At 34.9% G+C, this 17340-nt stretch overlaps 1 protein-coding gene across 1 annotated transcript; it reads left to right on the plus strand.

Annotated features, from left to right (window-relative positions):
* The first annotated feature begins 14177 nt into the window (after positions 1–14177).
* LOC136989449 (uncharacterized) lies at positions 14178–16052 on the plus strand. Its single transcript, XM_067287603.1, has one exon. The coding sequence runs from the start codon at positions 14178–14180 to the stop codon at positions 16050–16052; it is 1875 nt and encodes a 624-aa protein (XP_067143704.1).
* Positions 16053–17340: the final 1288 nt, after the last annotated feature.

Here is a 17340-nt window from a genome sequence, read left to right on the forward strand (position 1 = left end):
AACGACGGACAATCTGTTAAGTTTAACATATTTAGATTTTTACAGCTATGGTGAGAAACGTTTAAAATCTACAACAACCCGTCCCCGTCGCGTCCTTTGATATATACTAGTGACGCGACAAAAGAGGCATTTGACATTGACCGGTATCGGCACCCTCGGGATTTGGCACGGACACACCTACCTAGACCGTCTCTGATTCCATTCATTAGCCACTCGTAGAGAGCTACAGTATTTCACTAAGTGGATTGTTTTAAGATTTAAAAAGTAAAGAATATTTTGTTACTTTTATGTACGTTTCTTCATAAAGTTATATTTAATTATAAGTTTCATTAAAAGTATATTCATACAATTGAAGAATTTTTTGTACTAGGTTCGTCACACATTTTGTTTTACCAAGTAAGTTTTTCTGATAATTTTAATTTTAGCCCTTATATCGTGGCTAGTGATTCAAAAATTTATTTTAAAATAGTTTTGGCTCAAGACCGTATAATGAAAAAGAAAACATTATTAAAAGACAAAGACCAATGCCTAAATTAAATATAAATACGTCAACAAAAAATTTCGACATTTCGACGATAAAATTTATGACGAATGACGATTCTTTCGTAAAATTGAAGCAATTTGGAAATCAAAGAGGAATAGAATTTAACATTGGTAGACAATATAAAATAAATATTGAAAATTATAACAAGATAATTACGATTAATAGATATATCTAAATTAATAGATGTTATATGACTTTTCTCAAAGCAAGAATTGGCATTTAGAGGGCATAGGGAATTTATTGAATCTAATAACGGAGGTAATTATATTGAACTTTTTTATTTATTAAGTACGTCGGATAATCTATTAAAAATACATTTAAAGAAGTATACGGTTTTTACTGGCTTATCGAACAAACGAATACGAACGGGCCCTGACGCGCAATTAATTGATTGCCCCTGAAAGTCGGCTTCTTACAGAAACACAGCTTCCCTATCATCAAATGTCACGGCACGCCACTGGAGAATTATTGTTTTTTACAGCAGTTGTTGTTACTTATTATTATTGAAAAGGATTATGTTGTGACAATAGGGACTCGAATTAAAAAGTAACATTTGCATGGACTGGGTAGGCCTATATCAGGTGCGAAACGTGTGCCTGTGTGTGATAGATAGTTTGCTTACTTTCGCGTTCGTTGCTTTTTGCTCTATTTTTACTAAATTCGTATACGTTGAAGTGGAGACAATACAATGACAAGTTAAGGAAAGCCGTATGTCAAAACGGCTGCTAGCTGTCAATTTGACAGATATCCGTTATCTATTTACTAGCAGATGAGCCCGGCGTTGCTCGGGCAAAAAGTAACGATAGCGAAGATTAAGATTTTTAGATTATAGCCGATCTTACCCGTTTTCACCAGGTGCAAGAATTAGGTCTCCCTCTTCCGAGATTAATTAGAGAATTTTTACATAGTCTGAAAATATGTTCGATTTTCTGCAAAAACGCAAAATACCGCATCTAAAATAGTACAGTAAAGCCGAGTTCTTTAAGATAATCCTTAACCCTTTCCCCAAAAATCCCTTAGTGTGCATTCTCAAGACGTATCCTACTAAAACGCAGTCAAAAACGCAAAAAAAATGATTAAAATTATACAAATAAACAACAGCAGCCAACCCGTAACATATAAAGCTACCACCAACCAAAGCCGAAATTATCGGGCTGGAAACGGCTATATTAATTATAAATTACAGATTTATAATTAATTTAGCCGTTAATATAAATTAAAGATAATTTGCTATTAGATTGTGGCGTTAGGCGCCATCTCTAATAGCCGGATCGAAGGTCCGGGTATCGTAACTGGTAACGTGTCTGCACGGCAAGGGCGTCGCCAGAGGGGGGGCAGAAGGGCAGTTGCCCCTCCCTAGACATGCGAAAAATATTATTTAAATGCTAAGTCATTTATTGCCCGATTTATAATTCCCGCGCGAAAAACCCAAGAAGATTATGTTTTAATTAAAATAATCTTCTTAAGCTTCTTAAAATTTATGAATCGTTTTTATTTTGCCTACATACAATTTATATCCTCTATCAATTTATATCATCTTGCCCCCCCTGGCCCATTGGCTGGCGACGCCCTTGCTGCACGGTAAGCAGGAGTTGCGGGTTCGAGTCTCGCTTCGGACAGATTCTATTCTTCCAGTTCGGTCTAAATTATTTAAGGGGCCGTCCATAAATTACGTAAGGGCGATTTTGGCCATTCTAGACCCCCACCCACTCCTGTGTAAGAAACCGTAAGATCCCCCTCCCCTTCCCTATCTTACGTAATATTTAGGCATAATTTTATAGAAAGATTTTAACGAAAATAAATTTTTTTAATGAAACCCTAAAAACTTTAGGTCCAAAATATACAATTGTTAATTAGTTAATTAACACGTACTATTATTTATAAAAGACTATGTTAACAAATTTAAAAATATAAAAATTTAATGAATTCGAATGAACAATTTATTTTAAGAACTTTATTTTTTAATTATTAACAAATTTTTTATTTTTATCATTAATCAGCATCATAATATTCATTTTTATATTAATTTTAATTTTCACAAAAGGACGCAATAAACTTCGACAGATCGACCAGTGCACATGTGCACATGTAAACTGAAACTTCATACAAAATAAAACAAGAGAAAATAGAAACCACATTCTCTTGCCATATTGGTTATATCTTGGCTAAGGCCAAGAAAATAAACTACATGCTGATAAAATGTGCTAGGTACACCGGGGGACTAAATCATAAAGCTTATAAAACTCTATATAATGGGGCAATACAACCAATGCTACTTTACGCGGCCTCTAACTTGGATCATGTAACTAGTAAAAATTCAGTAGCAAGTAAATTACTCTCTCTTCAAAGACAGTTTGCCATCAGAATTTCAAAGTGATGCAGAACTGTTTCTACTAATGCTTCTCTGATTCTAGCAGAGCTCCTGCCTTTGCCACTATGTATTGTAGAAAAGGTTCTGAACTACTACATCAGAACTACAAACATCAAAGCTCAACAACAGTCTCTACTCCTATCTACGGCTGTTCAAATGCTACCATATTGCAATTACCCTATCTTTGATCATCACCTTGTAAACAAGGTTATCCCCAGGGTACATTTGGTATCATCTGCTTCCTCCATTGATAACCATGCAGATATTAATATCTACACAGATGGGTCCAAAAGCCCCCTTCATGTCCGCTCAAGTATCTTCCTCCAAACTGACATATTTTGCCCAAAACATGTTAGAAGATACCCCCACATATCAAGCTGAAGAAGATGCTGTCTACCAAGCTGTTCAATGGGCCACTTACTTCACTACCAAACAAAACTCTGTTTATCAACATTTACAGCGTTTCTTAGTCCGTTCTAAAATTTCTAATAAATACCAATTTCAATAGCAATAAAATCACATATATCCAGCAGCATATTAAAAATCTTGTAAATAAGATAACTTTTATGTTTGTTCGTGGCCATACTGGCATACTAGGAAATGAAAAAGCCGACTTTGAGGTTAAGTCAGCTGCAAAGGACACTCACTTGGACTACACTCACATCCCTCTCTGACGCAGCAGCCTTAAAAATTATATTTATGACAACGCTATGCAAAAGTGGAATCAACAATGGCTGAGCTTTACTGCTCAGCCATTGTTGATTCCACTGATAGAATAACAAGACTTTATTTTCCTAGTGTTGAATGCAGGTTCTGATCACCATTTAGAGATTTAACGTTTGCTACTGCTCAACGACTTACTGAGCATGTATAACCGAACAGAAACTGCCTCTTGCTTTTGCTCTACAGAAAACCTAGATACCGTCGACTATATGATCTATCATTGTCCAATTTACGATCAAGATAGACTTATTCTGAAATTAGAAATCTTTACGCTTGGTTTCAGGTGGCCATATCCACTCGACAAGCTTGTTCAGAAGCCACTGTTTGATACTTTTTACAATTATGTTCAAAAATATGGAAGATAAGATTATAATTTCTAATTTCTAGTTTTACATTTTAGTTTTCACTAAAAATCGAATACTAATTTTATGTTTACTTTGTATCATGCATTTTGATTTATGTATTCTTAGTGTTATATACCCATAAGAGTGGTGCACTTATTCAAATAAAAAAAAAGTGAGAAACCCCTACACGGCCTTTCTCCCATGATAAAAAATGTGTAGAGAACGTCTGCTACGTTATTATTCTATCACGTCACATCTGATGGCGTCAGTACAACGAGCGTTCTTAATAGAAACCGCCAAATTAAAGCCAAATTCAAAACTTCACCACTCAACGAGATCAAAAAATAAAAACAATATATTACGTAAGACGCGATCTATTACCCCCTACCCCTGAGTAAGAAATCGTAAGAAATCTGTGACCCCCACCCACCCCAAAATACCTTACGTAATTTATGGACGGCACCTAATTAAATTATAATTATTAAATTTAGCAAGAGATGGCGCCTAACGCCACACTCTAATAGCAAATTATCTTGTAATTTATAATTAATATAGCCGTTTCCAGCCCGATAATTTCGGCTTTGGTTGGTGGTAGATTAAAATTATTATTGAATTTTAACAGAATAAATTCTAAAATGTAAAAAACTTGTTTGGAACATTATATTTCCAATTCAATATTTCGAATTTTTCGAATTTGGAACGAATTCAAATACTCATTCGAATTCGTTTATTTTGGATTTATTGTTTTTGCGTTACCCGAAAGGTGGAATTGATTAAAATATTTATTAATTGTCAAAATGTATATCACTATTTACTTTCCTTCTTTATTATTTACACTTTATACTGACTAAAACTGACTTTCTCCTCTTCTTCTCTCGAGGGGGGTTGGAATTTTCAAAAATCTTTTTTTAGTGTGCATTCTCATGACGTACCCCACTAAAACGCAGTTAAAAGCAAAAAAAGTATCTAAAATAGTACAGTAGAAGCCGTTCTTCAGGTTAAGCCTCTCCCTCTCCCCCGCGGGAGTTTACAAAAAATCCCTTCTTAGTGTACGTTTTCATGACACCCTAACTGTGTACCACATTTCAACTTTCAACTTCTAATCTTTTGGGCTCTGCACTTATTATTATTATTATTATTAACCCATCTCGATTATAAGATTACGTTCTGTTACCTACAAATCTTACTAGCTTTGCAATTCGTTTCTATCGTTATTTTATCTGCCCTATTTTAATAGCATGATAAGCATCATCATATTTAATCATTTTCAATGACCTCCTCCGGTCTTTGAGAAGGATTGTGAATTTTTATTTCATATTTTTATTACGGTATGAAACAGAAAAGGAAAAAATTGTCTGGAAGTCAATATAAAAAGAAATGCTTAAAGAAAAGGGAAGCTAAGCTATGTTATGAAGAAATTCTTAGTACAAAGTCCTGTTTAGATGAGCCGTCCATATCCACATCAACACCGTCCGCTTTGGATTTGGCAAATGAAAATTCAGTGCCGCCCCAATCATTTCCAGAAGAAGTTGAAGAGAGTAAAAAAAAAAAACCACCATCAGAGGTTCATCAAGAGTCGAGTAGCAGAAGGAATTTCGTTTAATATCTGAAACGAAATTTCTTCTGATCCTGCATTATGTAATGCTTTCTGCATGTCATCTGAAACTTGTCAAATACTGGTGGAGAAGGGTCCACATCAAATTAATGAATTCGAGTTTCCTAATGATAAAGGAAGGCGTAGATTTTCACCCTCGCATTATTTGAAAGTGTTGAGCAATGTTGAAGTCGTTGAGCGAAGTTGGTTGATTTATTCTGTTACAAATGATGCTATTGTTGTATTTTATTTGATAATTCGTCTGCTATTAGTGATTGGTCCAAAAAAGGCTATTCTGACTGGGAAAATCTTCCAAGAGCTTTCATAATGCATGAAAAGTCTGTAAATCACAGAAATTCTTTTAGAGCATGGAAAGAATTGAACATTCGATTAAAACAGAAAAATCTATTGACGCTGAGTATCAACGAATTATGGATATAGAAATTCAGCATTGGAAAGGAATTCTAAAAAGAATTGTGTCAATAATTAGACTATTGGCCTCACAATGCTTAGCTTTTCGTGGAACAACTGAACATTTGTTTCAGCCTAATAACGGAAACTTCCTAAAGTTGGTAGAATTGCCTTCTGAGTTTGATCCACTTATGGAAGAACATATCAGGAGAGTTCAACGCGAGTCTGATAAATGGTCTGTGATTTATCTAAGCAATAATATACTAGATGAATTGATAAATTTGATGGAAAGTGTAATTTTAAGCAAAATTGTCGAAATAACAAAAATCGCGGGTACTATAGATTACTATCTATGGAATTTCAGGACTTTGATTATATATTGGAACTCAGGGGACCGAGACAAGTTCAACGGTACCCCATTTTTTGACCGGAGACGAAAAATAAAAAAGTTATCATACTTTTTCACTTACCATACTTTTTTAATGCTCTCATGAAGACGGCACCATAGTTGCTAGTACTGCCATCTTTCGGTAAAGTCTGCAAACCATGACGTCGGACTACGATCATCTCCCGGAGGGTTAAACACGCGATACGAGAGCGGAAAGAGCGACGCGACTTTCGATCATCGCGCGATCGCCATTTCGGTTAATGTCAAGGACCATATACTACAAGGATAGCCAGATCCTGTATATTTGTTAGCGTGACCTTGGATCTATGTGACGTCACAGCAAGCCCTCTACTTCAACATGACAGATGCTTTTAAATAACAAAATACGATAAAGTACTAAATCATTTCTTAATTAATTTCTAAATTACTACTAACTGTTAACTACTACACAATTTTCGAGTTTAATAAGTGTATGTAAATAAATTTACAAGTCTTTTGTCTAATACGTATTTAATAAATTAATGAGCTATATTTTTTTATTATGTGGTTATCTTACTTAACTTTTTAATTTTTTTTTGACAATCACCATTTTCAGAAGGCAATCTTTTCAATATTTTACATTTTTCTTGTTTAAGATTTCTATAATTAATTCTTATTATAGTTCTTAATTTACAAAAATCTTTTATTAAAGAAAAAGGTAAAACTTTTTCTTGTTTTGATATTTCCTCTGACAAATTCTGTACAACTCCGGGGCCTTTTTTATACGATTCACCGTGATATATTTCGAAATATTTATTCCATTCTATAATTTTTGCTAGCCATTCATCAGTAGGTTTGATAAGCTCTCCATAAGATAAATGCTGCACCCACGATGGAATGCAATAGTTGTGATAATTTTTAATTTTGCTAGTGGAATTACCCAAGTTTGGGAGTTTTTCTTTATATTTATAGGCAAGATATCCTGCTATATACTCGAGAGCATCGTGAGAAGTTTCTTCAGAGATTGTGTTAAAGTCTGGATTGCATGTAGAGTTTCCTGAAGATATATTTGAATAAAAAGTAGTTTTACATTCAGTATATTGGTCTGTATTTTCACTTGATACTTCTACATGTGCTTTCTCTAAAACTTTGGATATAATATATTCCTCTTGTATTTGATCTGTGGTATTTACTTTTGACTCTAAAATACCAGGATTTTTACCTAAAATAATCAATCTAATCCTATATATAGCATTCAGTGGGCTTGGATGTTCATTAGGACCCCTGCTTCTAATTTGAAAAAAAAAGTTTTTGAGACAATCTTGATTTAACTTGTGAGTGCAGATGTATTTTATATCAAAAGTCGATTTCATATCTTGGAAAAGATCAATTAGCGATTTCATTGAGATTATCATTCCTTTCTGAAAAATTTGGAGGGCATTTTTTCCATTTGCTCTCATTGTTGAAATTATTTTTATCATTTTATTTAAATGTTCTTCTTGTAATTCCAAGTCTACACCATATCCATTTTTGCTTGGAACAGAACCTTTTGGTGCATAGCTATTAAAAATATCGAACCACATATTTACATGTCTAATAAAATTACCCAATCTCTCTGCCATTTTCTTGTCCGTACCGGGAAGGTAGTGTAGAAGAGCTGTAGCCACGGTATTTGATAAAATCTGAGCTGCCAATTTAACATTTTGGCGCTGGCTTTTTTGACAGTTTAAATGTTTTTCATTAATTTTCCAACACGAATTCACTTCGGTATCGGTAATAGAAATTAGGGCTTGCAATGGAGTTTTATTTATTACAGAACCGTCTTCAAACTTAAAACCTACATCAATGAGCCAGTTTCGCAATAATTTCAGTAAATGAGGAGCATCTGCAAATATATATACATGATTTTTTGTATTTGGATGAAGGAAAAACGTTTTATTGATATTCACATTTAATTCTTTCCATAAACTTATATTACTGCAACTACAGTCACTGACGCAAGCTACTACATTATACGATAGTAAATAAAGTTCTGCTATTATTTTTAAAAGTATCTCTCTTGTCATTTTTTGATCAAACCCGATATAAACAGGTTGCTTCCAGTTTGAAAAAAGACCTCTTATCATGACGACTTGCATTTGATTGTAAGGTCCTAGAACTTCATCTGCAGAGACGTCATACTCTTCAACTGCCTTAATTTTCACTTCATCAAATGAAAGCACCACTGTTTTTTTCAAAAGGTGTACAATTTTCTCCAGCCAATTTCAACATTAATAAGACATCTTTTAATATTCCTTGTCGTAAATTTACTCGAGATGCCCATTTCTTTAAAGACGATACACATGGCAAAGGATAATGCAGTTTATTTTTTAAATATAAGTAGCATTTTTTGCTGTAATACCTTAATGTTAAGGCTATCGACATATCTTCTGTGTTCCAGTTAACTCGTTTTTTCTTTTTTGATAGTAATGAAATTTGACTTTTTGTGAAAACCTGTGTCAACAAATCTGTAGTTATCTGGCTAGATTTTCGTAGATTTGGACGATAGATATTTCTTCTTTTGTAATATCGTAATAAATCGTTTGATACTTTTATTCTTTTCTTATAATCTTCTTTCAATTTTTCATATTCTGATTTTAAAACATTATATTCTTCTAACAGCTTCTTATATTTAATTTCGTAATGATATTCATCTTGAAGATTGTTACTATTGTTACCATTATTTGTTAAAAGATCATTAACTTCTTCTTTTTGTTTTCTTTTTGAACTTCGTCTTTCTCGTTCCGTAACTGTTGGGTTCATTCTATCGGAAAGATTTAATGTAGGGATAGCTGTTTTCTTCAGAATCTTTCTAACTGGTAAACCTGATATAGAAAATATTCTGCAGTTTTATACTAAAACAAGCAAATTAAACATTCACGCACAAAAACAAGTAATTTATATGAATGAACTGTACTTATGACTTACCTAACAATTCATTTTGTAAATCTCTTTCATAATCACTTTGAACAAAATGAACAGAACATATTCTACTTGTATCTGGATTAAATTTATCACCCCTTTTGCAACGATTAATCCATTCAGACCTAATGCTTTTAGAAATTAAGTCTTTTTGTCTAGGAAACACGTGAAACGTTACATTTTCTCTTTTAGCTTTTATTGCAAGAAGGTTATTATTGCAACCATATACAGCACACCTAGTACCCGGCATTTTGTCCTTCACCTAAACATAAAAATATAGCTTTAAATATTTAATGATTTATATTTAAATCATCTTACCTTATAAACAACTTAGTCAAATAAACAATTACAGAAATATTAAAATAAATCACTTCGTTAATAACAAAATTGGACGAATATTAAAGCGAAAACTAAACACGTGCACACGCTGATATACGTAAAGAAAGAGGTCAGGTCTCGTGCTGACGTCACTAACTTCGCATTCCTGGCTAACATTGTAGAATAGGGATCTGGCTATCCTTGTAGTATATAGTCCTTGGGTTAATGTTACTTATGGCAGCGAACATGGCGGCCCGACTGACCTCTCGTATGGGCGCCACCACACGCCGCCATGTGCTAAACTAGTGATCGATTCACGGTAGTTCTTGAACAAAGTAAAAAAAGGGGGAAAACGTCTACTAAAGGCAATTTTAACGGCAAGCGACGGGACTCCCGATCGCGATAGCGAGGCCGACTTAGCGGAGAGCGACGCGACTCCCTATCATCGCGCGATCGCCGAAAAAAGTATGATAACTTTTTATTTTTCATCTCCGGTCCAAAAGTAGGGTATCGTTGAACTCGTCTCGGTCCCCTCAGTTCAGATATATACTCAAAGTCTCGAAATTCTATAGATAGTAATCTATAGTATCTATCCCCAAAATCGCTAAATACGAGGTGCATTCAAGTTATAACACCTCCGTTTTTTTTCTCGGGACTGGAAACACATATAAACATGCGGTTTGTTTTAAAATACGCGTGCACTCGTTGTGAATGCGTGACAGAGTTGGCAAAACTGTACAGCACACAGAACTCTAGCGGTAGCGGCGAGAGTGCGGACTGTTTTTGATACTTAAAATGACGACATTTTCGTTACAAGAACAACGTGTAATCATTCGTTTTCTCCATTTGAATGGTGTGATACCGATTGAAATTCATCGCCGGTTGAGCGAGGAACACCTAGAAATTCTGAAAATACAGGAAGACATTAGAATTAATAACAACGTGGACCTGAAGCTACATGAGGGGTAGATTGACATCTGTTTTACAGAACTTTGAAACAGATGCTGAACAGATGTGGGAGTATAGTCACATTACTTTGTAAAATGAATTGTAACAAGATAGTTGACTTCACACAGTCTTATGGATCAGGTGTATTTGTATTTGTTTAAAGTCTGGAAACCAATTATTTTAATAATAGTAAATACATTCTTAGTTTCCCTCCCTTTTTGGTTTTTAATATACTTAACAATATTTATTATTAATAGTGGAACCGTCTACCAGAATTTGGAAAATGTGGGAGAAAATAAGACATTTACTGGTCCCAAATAATATATCAGATTGTCATTGTATTCAAAAATTTTATGCTCGATAGTTTTAGTTCTGTAGTATATGGGTTACATTAAAAATTGTAAATACAGTGCACTGTATATATTAGATATCCCTTTGTATTGGCTAACTATTAGTGTTTAATTATTATGTTGGTGCCATGTGTTTGTAAGCTGATGAGAGGTCCTTGTACTCGAAATGCATCCTTACCTAAATTTGAATGTGATTATTAAAAGCTGACTTTTTTGTAAAAGATCTGGTCTTTCTTTCTGTCGGCCTTGGTGTGATAAGCCCTCCAAATTGTTAAATCTTATTTATTTAGGATATTTAACTCTATCTAACTTTTTTTTTTATTGTACAAGAACTTTACACTTTTTTCGGGTTCTACAAAGGGTTGGGAAGTGCTAAAAAACATGTTTCACAATTAACTCTAAAACCATTGAGTGCTACTAGGTGGTCAAGCAGAATAGATGCGTTAAAACCTTTACGATTTCAACTTTGCGAAATCTATGATGCATTGTTTCAAATGATAGAAGACGTCAACAGAGATGCAGAAACTAAAGTTAAAGCAAGAGAGTTAGCAAAAAAATATAAAAAATTGCAAGTTTATATGCGGTGTAATTCTCTGGCATGATATTTTATTTGAAATAAATTCAGTCTCGAAGCTATTGCAATCTGTAACTATAAATTTGTCAGATTGTGTAAGGATGTTACCAGAAACCATACAAAAAGTGAGAAGTTATAGATAATTTGGATATGACCGAATGAAAATTGCTGCTAATCAGATTAAAGATAATCTTGAATGCAGTACAGAATTTCCTGCCGAAACTGAAGTTAGAGCCAGAAGGAAAACGCATCAATTTGACTACGAAGAAGCTGTCGATGAACCCATAAGAGAAAAGAGTAAATTTAAAATAAACTTTTTCAATTATATTCTGGACATTGCCCTTAATTAATTCTCTAAATGAACGATTCACTCTTCTAGAAACCCATAGCAAAAATTTTCAGTTTTTATGACATTTTAAAACTCGAGGATTTAGATGACAAAACGCTAGAAAATTATTGTATGAGTCTCCAGTCAATACTTTCGGTCGAAAATGAATCAGATATAAATACGAATGAGCTTCAAGAAGAATCACGTGATATATCTTGAATGCTTACCATATTCTATAAAACCTTTGGATGTTATAAATAATTTGTGCCAAAATAACTTAATTACTTTGTATCCGAATACTGTTGTAGCTCAGAATTTTTTTATTAACACTCCCCGTCTCTGTAGCTAGTGGGAAAGAAGTTTTTTCAAATTAAGATTAATAAAACACTACTTAAGAAGTTCAATAAGCCAAACAAAAGTTAGAAATCTATCATTTATTTCGGCTGTACTATCGATTACCACCTATGGAATTTCGGGACTAAAGTATATATTTGAACTCGGGACCGAGACGAGTTCAACGGTTTCCTACTTTTGGACCGGAGACAAAAAATAAGAAAGTCATCCTACTTTTTATTAATGCGTTAATATTGCAATTGTTTAAGTTATACTTTTTAATGTTATGATGCAGACGGCACCGTAGTTGCTAGTACCGCCATCTTGCGGTAAAGTCTGCAAACCATGACGTTGGACTATGATCATCTCCCGGAGGGATAGGTTAGGTTTGTTGGACAAGCCGCGATAGCGGCGCGTAGTACTAGCCGACCGCGAGTGATAACGAGAGTGTCGGCGGCTGAGGGGCATGGGTGCGCCCCCCAGTTAACCTAGTGCCCTCCCTAGAAAATTACTGCCGAAAAAGTGTTGAGCCGATTTCCAAAAAGAAATAGGAACTGAAGCTAATTTAATTGGGTATAGTGTACCCACTGAAAGTCTAGATCTAGATCAGGGCATCTTAAACTATGGGTCGCGACCCCATTTGGGGTCGCTTAGCGAAATCTTGGGGTCGCGAGATTTTAATGCAAAATATTGAAAATAATTTGTGAGAGTGAAAATGGCGTACTTTGTGTCATAGGTTTCGTGAGTTGCGCTTTGTGTCAAACATTGCACGAAGATTTAGTTTGTTATGCAGTAAAAAGCAAGCACATCTGTTTCATTAAAAAACAATTTTCCTTTAATTTTTGCATACTTAACCATTTGTGCATACTTAACCATAGTGGCTGCGCTCAAATATATTCAAATGAACTAAGACAGCCAAAATGCCCGGGCTCGAATATATACCAGCGACGATATATTTTGCCCAATATTCTCTTTTATTTATGTTATTGCAAAAAATGCAGTTTTGATGAAAAATAGGGTATATAATTTTTGTAACTATAATAAATACAATTTTACAACTTTTTGTGCAATTTTTAATTTTATATTTTTGTATGTTTTTAAACAAATTCTAAAACTATATTTTTTCATGTGTATATATATTGTTACCTAATCAATAAATCATCACAAAATATTTATATATCTTTATTTTATATATATATATATTTGGGGGGGTCCGCGAAAATAATCACAATCATAAATGGGGTCGTGAATAAAAAAAGTTTAAGAAGCCCTGATCTAGATTAACGACGATGAACTATATTAACAAATGGTAAAGAAAAATAATTGATTGGTTAATTTTTGTTTAAGGCATTGCTAGAGTTTGATATTAATGTTACAAGAACGTATGATTAAAGGAAGTTTCATATTATATGTGTGTTAAGTTATTGTCGATTCCTATGGAACAGTAGCGTAGCGTAGTGGGGGCGGCAGGGGCGGCCCGTCCCGGAAGGCACGTTTAGGGAGCGGCAGAATTTCACAATAAATACACAATAATGATGATTGTTCTTTGCCGAAAAGTTCTTTAGAATTACTGTATATTTTAGTCTTTTGAATTGAGATACCTAAATAAGGGGGCGGCGAAATTTTCCTCCGCCCCGGGCGGCTGACACCCACGCTACGCCACTGATTTCGACATCTTTATCCACTATCCAGAGACAGGTGGAAGCCTCGTTACAGCACTCTATTATATACACAAATTATAGTTATTAAATAAATAAACAGTATTTTACAATTCATAACTGTAACGGAATTATATAATATCAATATTGGAAGGAAAATACAATAGAAGACATCAAGTTGTCAATTTTATTGTTGAGATTTCAATAAAGAGTACAATAATTAACATTTTCTAAAAATTAAAATAATAATTATAAAAATATTCAATAGTTTCAGTGGGATTTGTAAAGATTTGGTCTACTAATTTTTGATTTAAATCCCGAATTACCAGATATAGACGATGAATATCTATAGTATGGCGGTATCAGCTTTTTTATTATTCGTTTTAATGAATGCTCTTATGGGACAAGGTTTTAGAATACGTCTGAAAAGAAAACTCATGAGTGAACCAAGTTTGCTATCTCTCAGTTCTCCTACCGACAAGGATATTACATATAATGAAAATTCGAAGGACATGTCGTTGCGACTTCAGCTCCGAAAGGACAATGGTATCGTAGGTCTTGGAAAAATTTTAGAAAGAAAAACTAAAAATTCGAATTTGAATTGGCTTACAAGACCAACTAAGAACAAGTTACAAGTTCAAATGGACGAAGATGTCGATAAGTATATACAAGAACGGGATGACAGTAAACAGAGAACTTTAAAATATTCGAGAACAATTCCGGTAGAAAAGAAAACGTCCTCTTTTATCGAAAATTACCGAAAGTACAAAGATTCATATTTTAAACAAAAAAATGCAAACGAAGACACGGAGCAAAAAGGAAGAATGTATAAAAATGCAGACAAAACGAAAAAATTACACGGAGATGTTACATTTGCAGGGAAGGATGGGACAATAGACCTAAATCGTCCAAACAGAATGTTAATCGGACCAATTAGACAGAAAGATCATTATAATAAAACTCGTTTGAAACAGAACAGAAAGTTTAAACCAAAAAGCAAGAACCTAATGAAAAGATTTGGTCGTGCCGTTTCGGTAGCAGTGATGATTTTCACCATAGTATCATTAATGAGTCTCATCGCTACTACTCTGCTATATTTTTGCACTAAATTATATCGCAAAAGAATACGTAAGCAAAAAACAGATAAAAAGCCACAACCGCCGAAGTCTGTTTTTATCGCCGTCCCGAATTCGCCTATGCATGGCGCGGGTGAAGAACCGAAATTTGAATCAAATATTCACGTTAATTCGAAAGAAGAACTGAATCTCAAGAAATCAATTTCATTATTACAAGATAAACCAAGAGAAAATGACATAGAAGAAACAACCCCGTTACTTATACTGGAATCAAAACCCGAGCAGGATCGGTACGATTCGTCTTCCTCGACTGAAACCGAAACTATTAAGATGATTAAGGTCACAAAAACATCCACAAATGAGGAAGGTTCAGACAATGAGGAAACAAAATATAGCATGGAATCATATACAAGTCGTTTGTCTCAAAAGAAGGAAAAACCCGAAAAAACTGTCAAATTTCCTCGTAATCAAAATCTGATCGACTTAAATAAAAACGAAGATGAAAAATTTACTTTAGATTTTTTAAGATCTTCTGGAACTCCATCTAAAGAGGCGAACATTCCAGGGACGTTGTCGAAGATAAACACGGATAAAACTGCTTTAAATCAAGCAAAAACAGAGAAAATAAAGAACTGTAATAAAGAAGATAAGCCAGAGAAGCGTCCAATTAGCAAGTTATCCATATCCAATCAATCTTACGATCTGTATGCAGTTCGCAGGATCGAGCATGCCAACGTACCATCGACTTCATTAGTACAAAAAAAGATATCGAAACAGGTTACGCATTTGGGAGATAGCAACGAGTATAAGAAATTATCCGTGGATCGTAATCTAAATGTCACAGAAAATCGCCAAGCGAATGTCCTCTCCTTGGGCGAATCGAATGGAGAAGAAGTCGAAAAATCTCGAGTCGAACTTTGCAGTATTCTGGATATAGCCAATAAAAAATTAGTTAAAAAAGAGAAAAATTTCGCCAAGAAAAAAACGGATTCACGAAGTAAGAGCAAAGATCCGATCCCGAGAAATATTCAATCCAAAGAATATCAACAATTGAGAAGAGAAAATACAGAGATTACACTAGAAGCAATCGATAATTCTGTCCCCCCGAAAGATAAATTCGTCCACTTATCTACAGACGAATCTTCGGAATAGCCTTTGTAGTCGAAAGAAAAATTAATATCGTATTAATATCGTAAATGAATATCGGTTTTAAATAAATTAGTTAAACAAAATTCGAAATACAATTATCATTTTTTAATTACGAACGAATATTTTCCGATTTACCACTTATTAACGTAAAAATTATTTGCATTCATTTTAAATAATTTATAAAGGGAATGGTTATTTTGTCGATAGAAAGTAACGCATCGTGGATTATACGGAAAGGCTCAATTTTAGGCAGTATGAGGTGAAAGACGAGAAACAATGCGTAAGAGTTAAATCATTCATTATAAAAGGTTGAACAGGATTACGATGGAATCTGCCAGGGATTCGAGTTCGAACCCGGATTAGCTTTTCGGGAATTTTCATGAGATCTGGTCAGAGTGTGCCACTCTTACCCAGTGGCGTAGCGAAGTGGGGGCGGCACTTTTAGGAAGCGGCAAAATTTCACAATAAATAATAATATCTTGTAAAAATTTGAACCATTTCATTTCATATTTTTGTCACACCTACTATTCGGACCGATTGAAATGAGCACGGAATTTTTCATTACTTTACCTAAATAAGGGGGTGGCGAAATTTTTTTCCGCCCCGGGCGGCTGACACCCACGCTACGCCACTGCTATGGAAATTCCATTTTAATGAACAATAATTTGGAAAAATTCAATTTTGTGTCAGGCTGGCCTCTACTAGGCCCCCATAACAAAACCCTGGCGACATATCCGAACGGACCACCCCCCGAAAAATTCCTGGGGATTATTCGACCCGTTCGGATTCGATCTCGGGTCCGCCAGAGCGGTAGGCTTTGTACCTTGACCGCTCGGCCATCCGGCCGTCAAGAGCGAGGGTTTTTTTTTTTTTTTTTTTTTTTTTTAACTCTTTCCGCCCTGTGGGCACTAAGAGGGCCTCTTTTAGTAGGCCCATTATGGGTTCGGCCAGGCCCACAATGGGGCGACCGGGTGGTGAGGGACGGGGCCCGACATATCCGAACGGACCACCCCCCGAAAAATTCCTGGGGATTATTCGACCCGTTCGGATTCGATCCCGGGTCCCCCAGAGCGGTAGGCTGCCACTTTTACCGCTCGGCCATCCGGCCGTCAAGAGCGAGGGTATGCGAAAATGACTTAACTCGAACTGCAGACGATCAGTGTGCTCGTTGATCGACATCTGCCTCTGTTGAAGGTATATATGACCGACTTGCCGGACTGCCTGTTAAACACGCTATAGGCTTAGCGGAGAGAGCGACGCGATTCCCGATCATCGCGCGATCGCCGAAAAA

The sequence above is a fragment of the Centruroides vittatus genome, unplaced genomic scaffold (assembly GCF_030686945.1).
Source record: "Centruroides vittatus isolate TY-2023 unplaced genomic scaffold, ASM3068694v2 scaffold_576, whole genome shotgun sequence".
Classification (NCBI taxonomy): Eukaryota; Metazoa; Arthropoda; class Arachnida; order Scorpiones; family Buthidae; genus Centruroides; species Centruroides vittatus.

Coding starts and splice junctions, on each gene's coding strand:
- LOC136989449 (XM_067287603.1), top strand. CDS start 14,178: ATGGCGGTATCAGCTTTTTTATTATTCGTTTTAATGAATGCTCTTATG.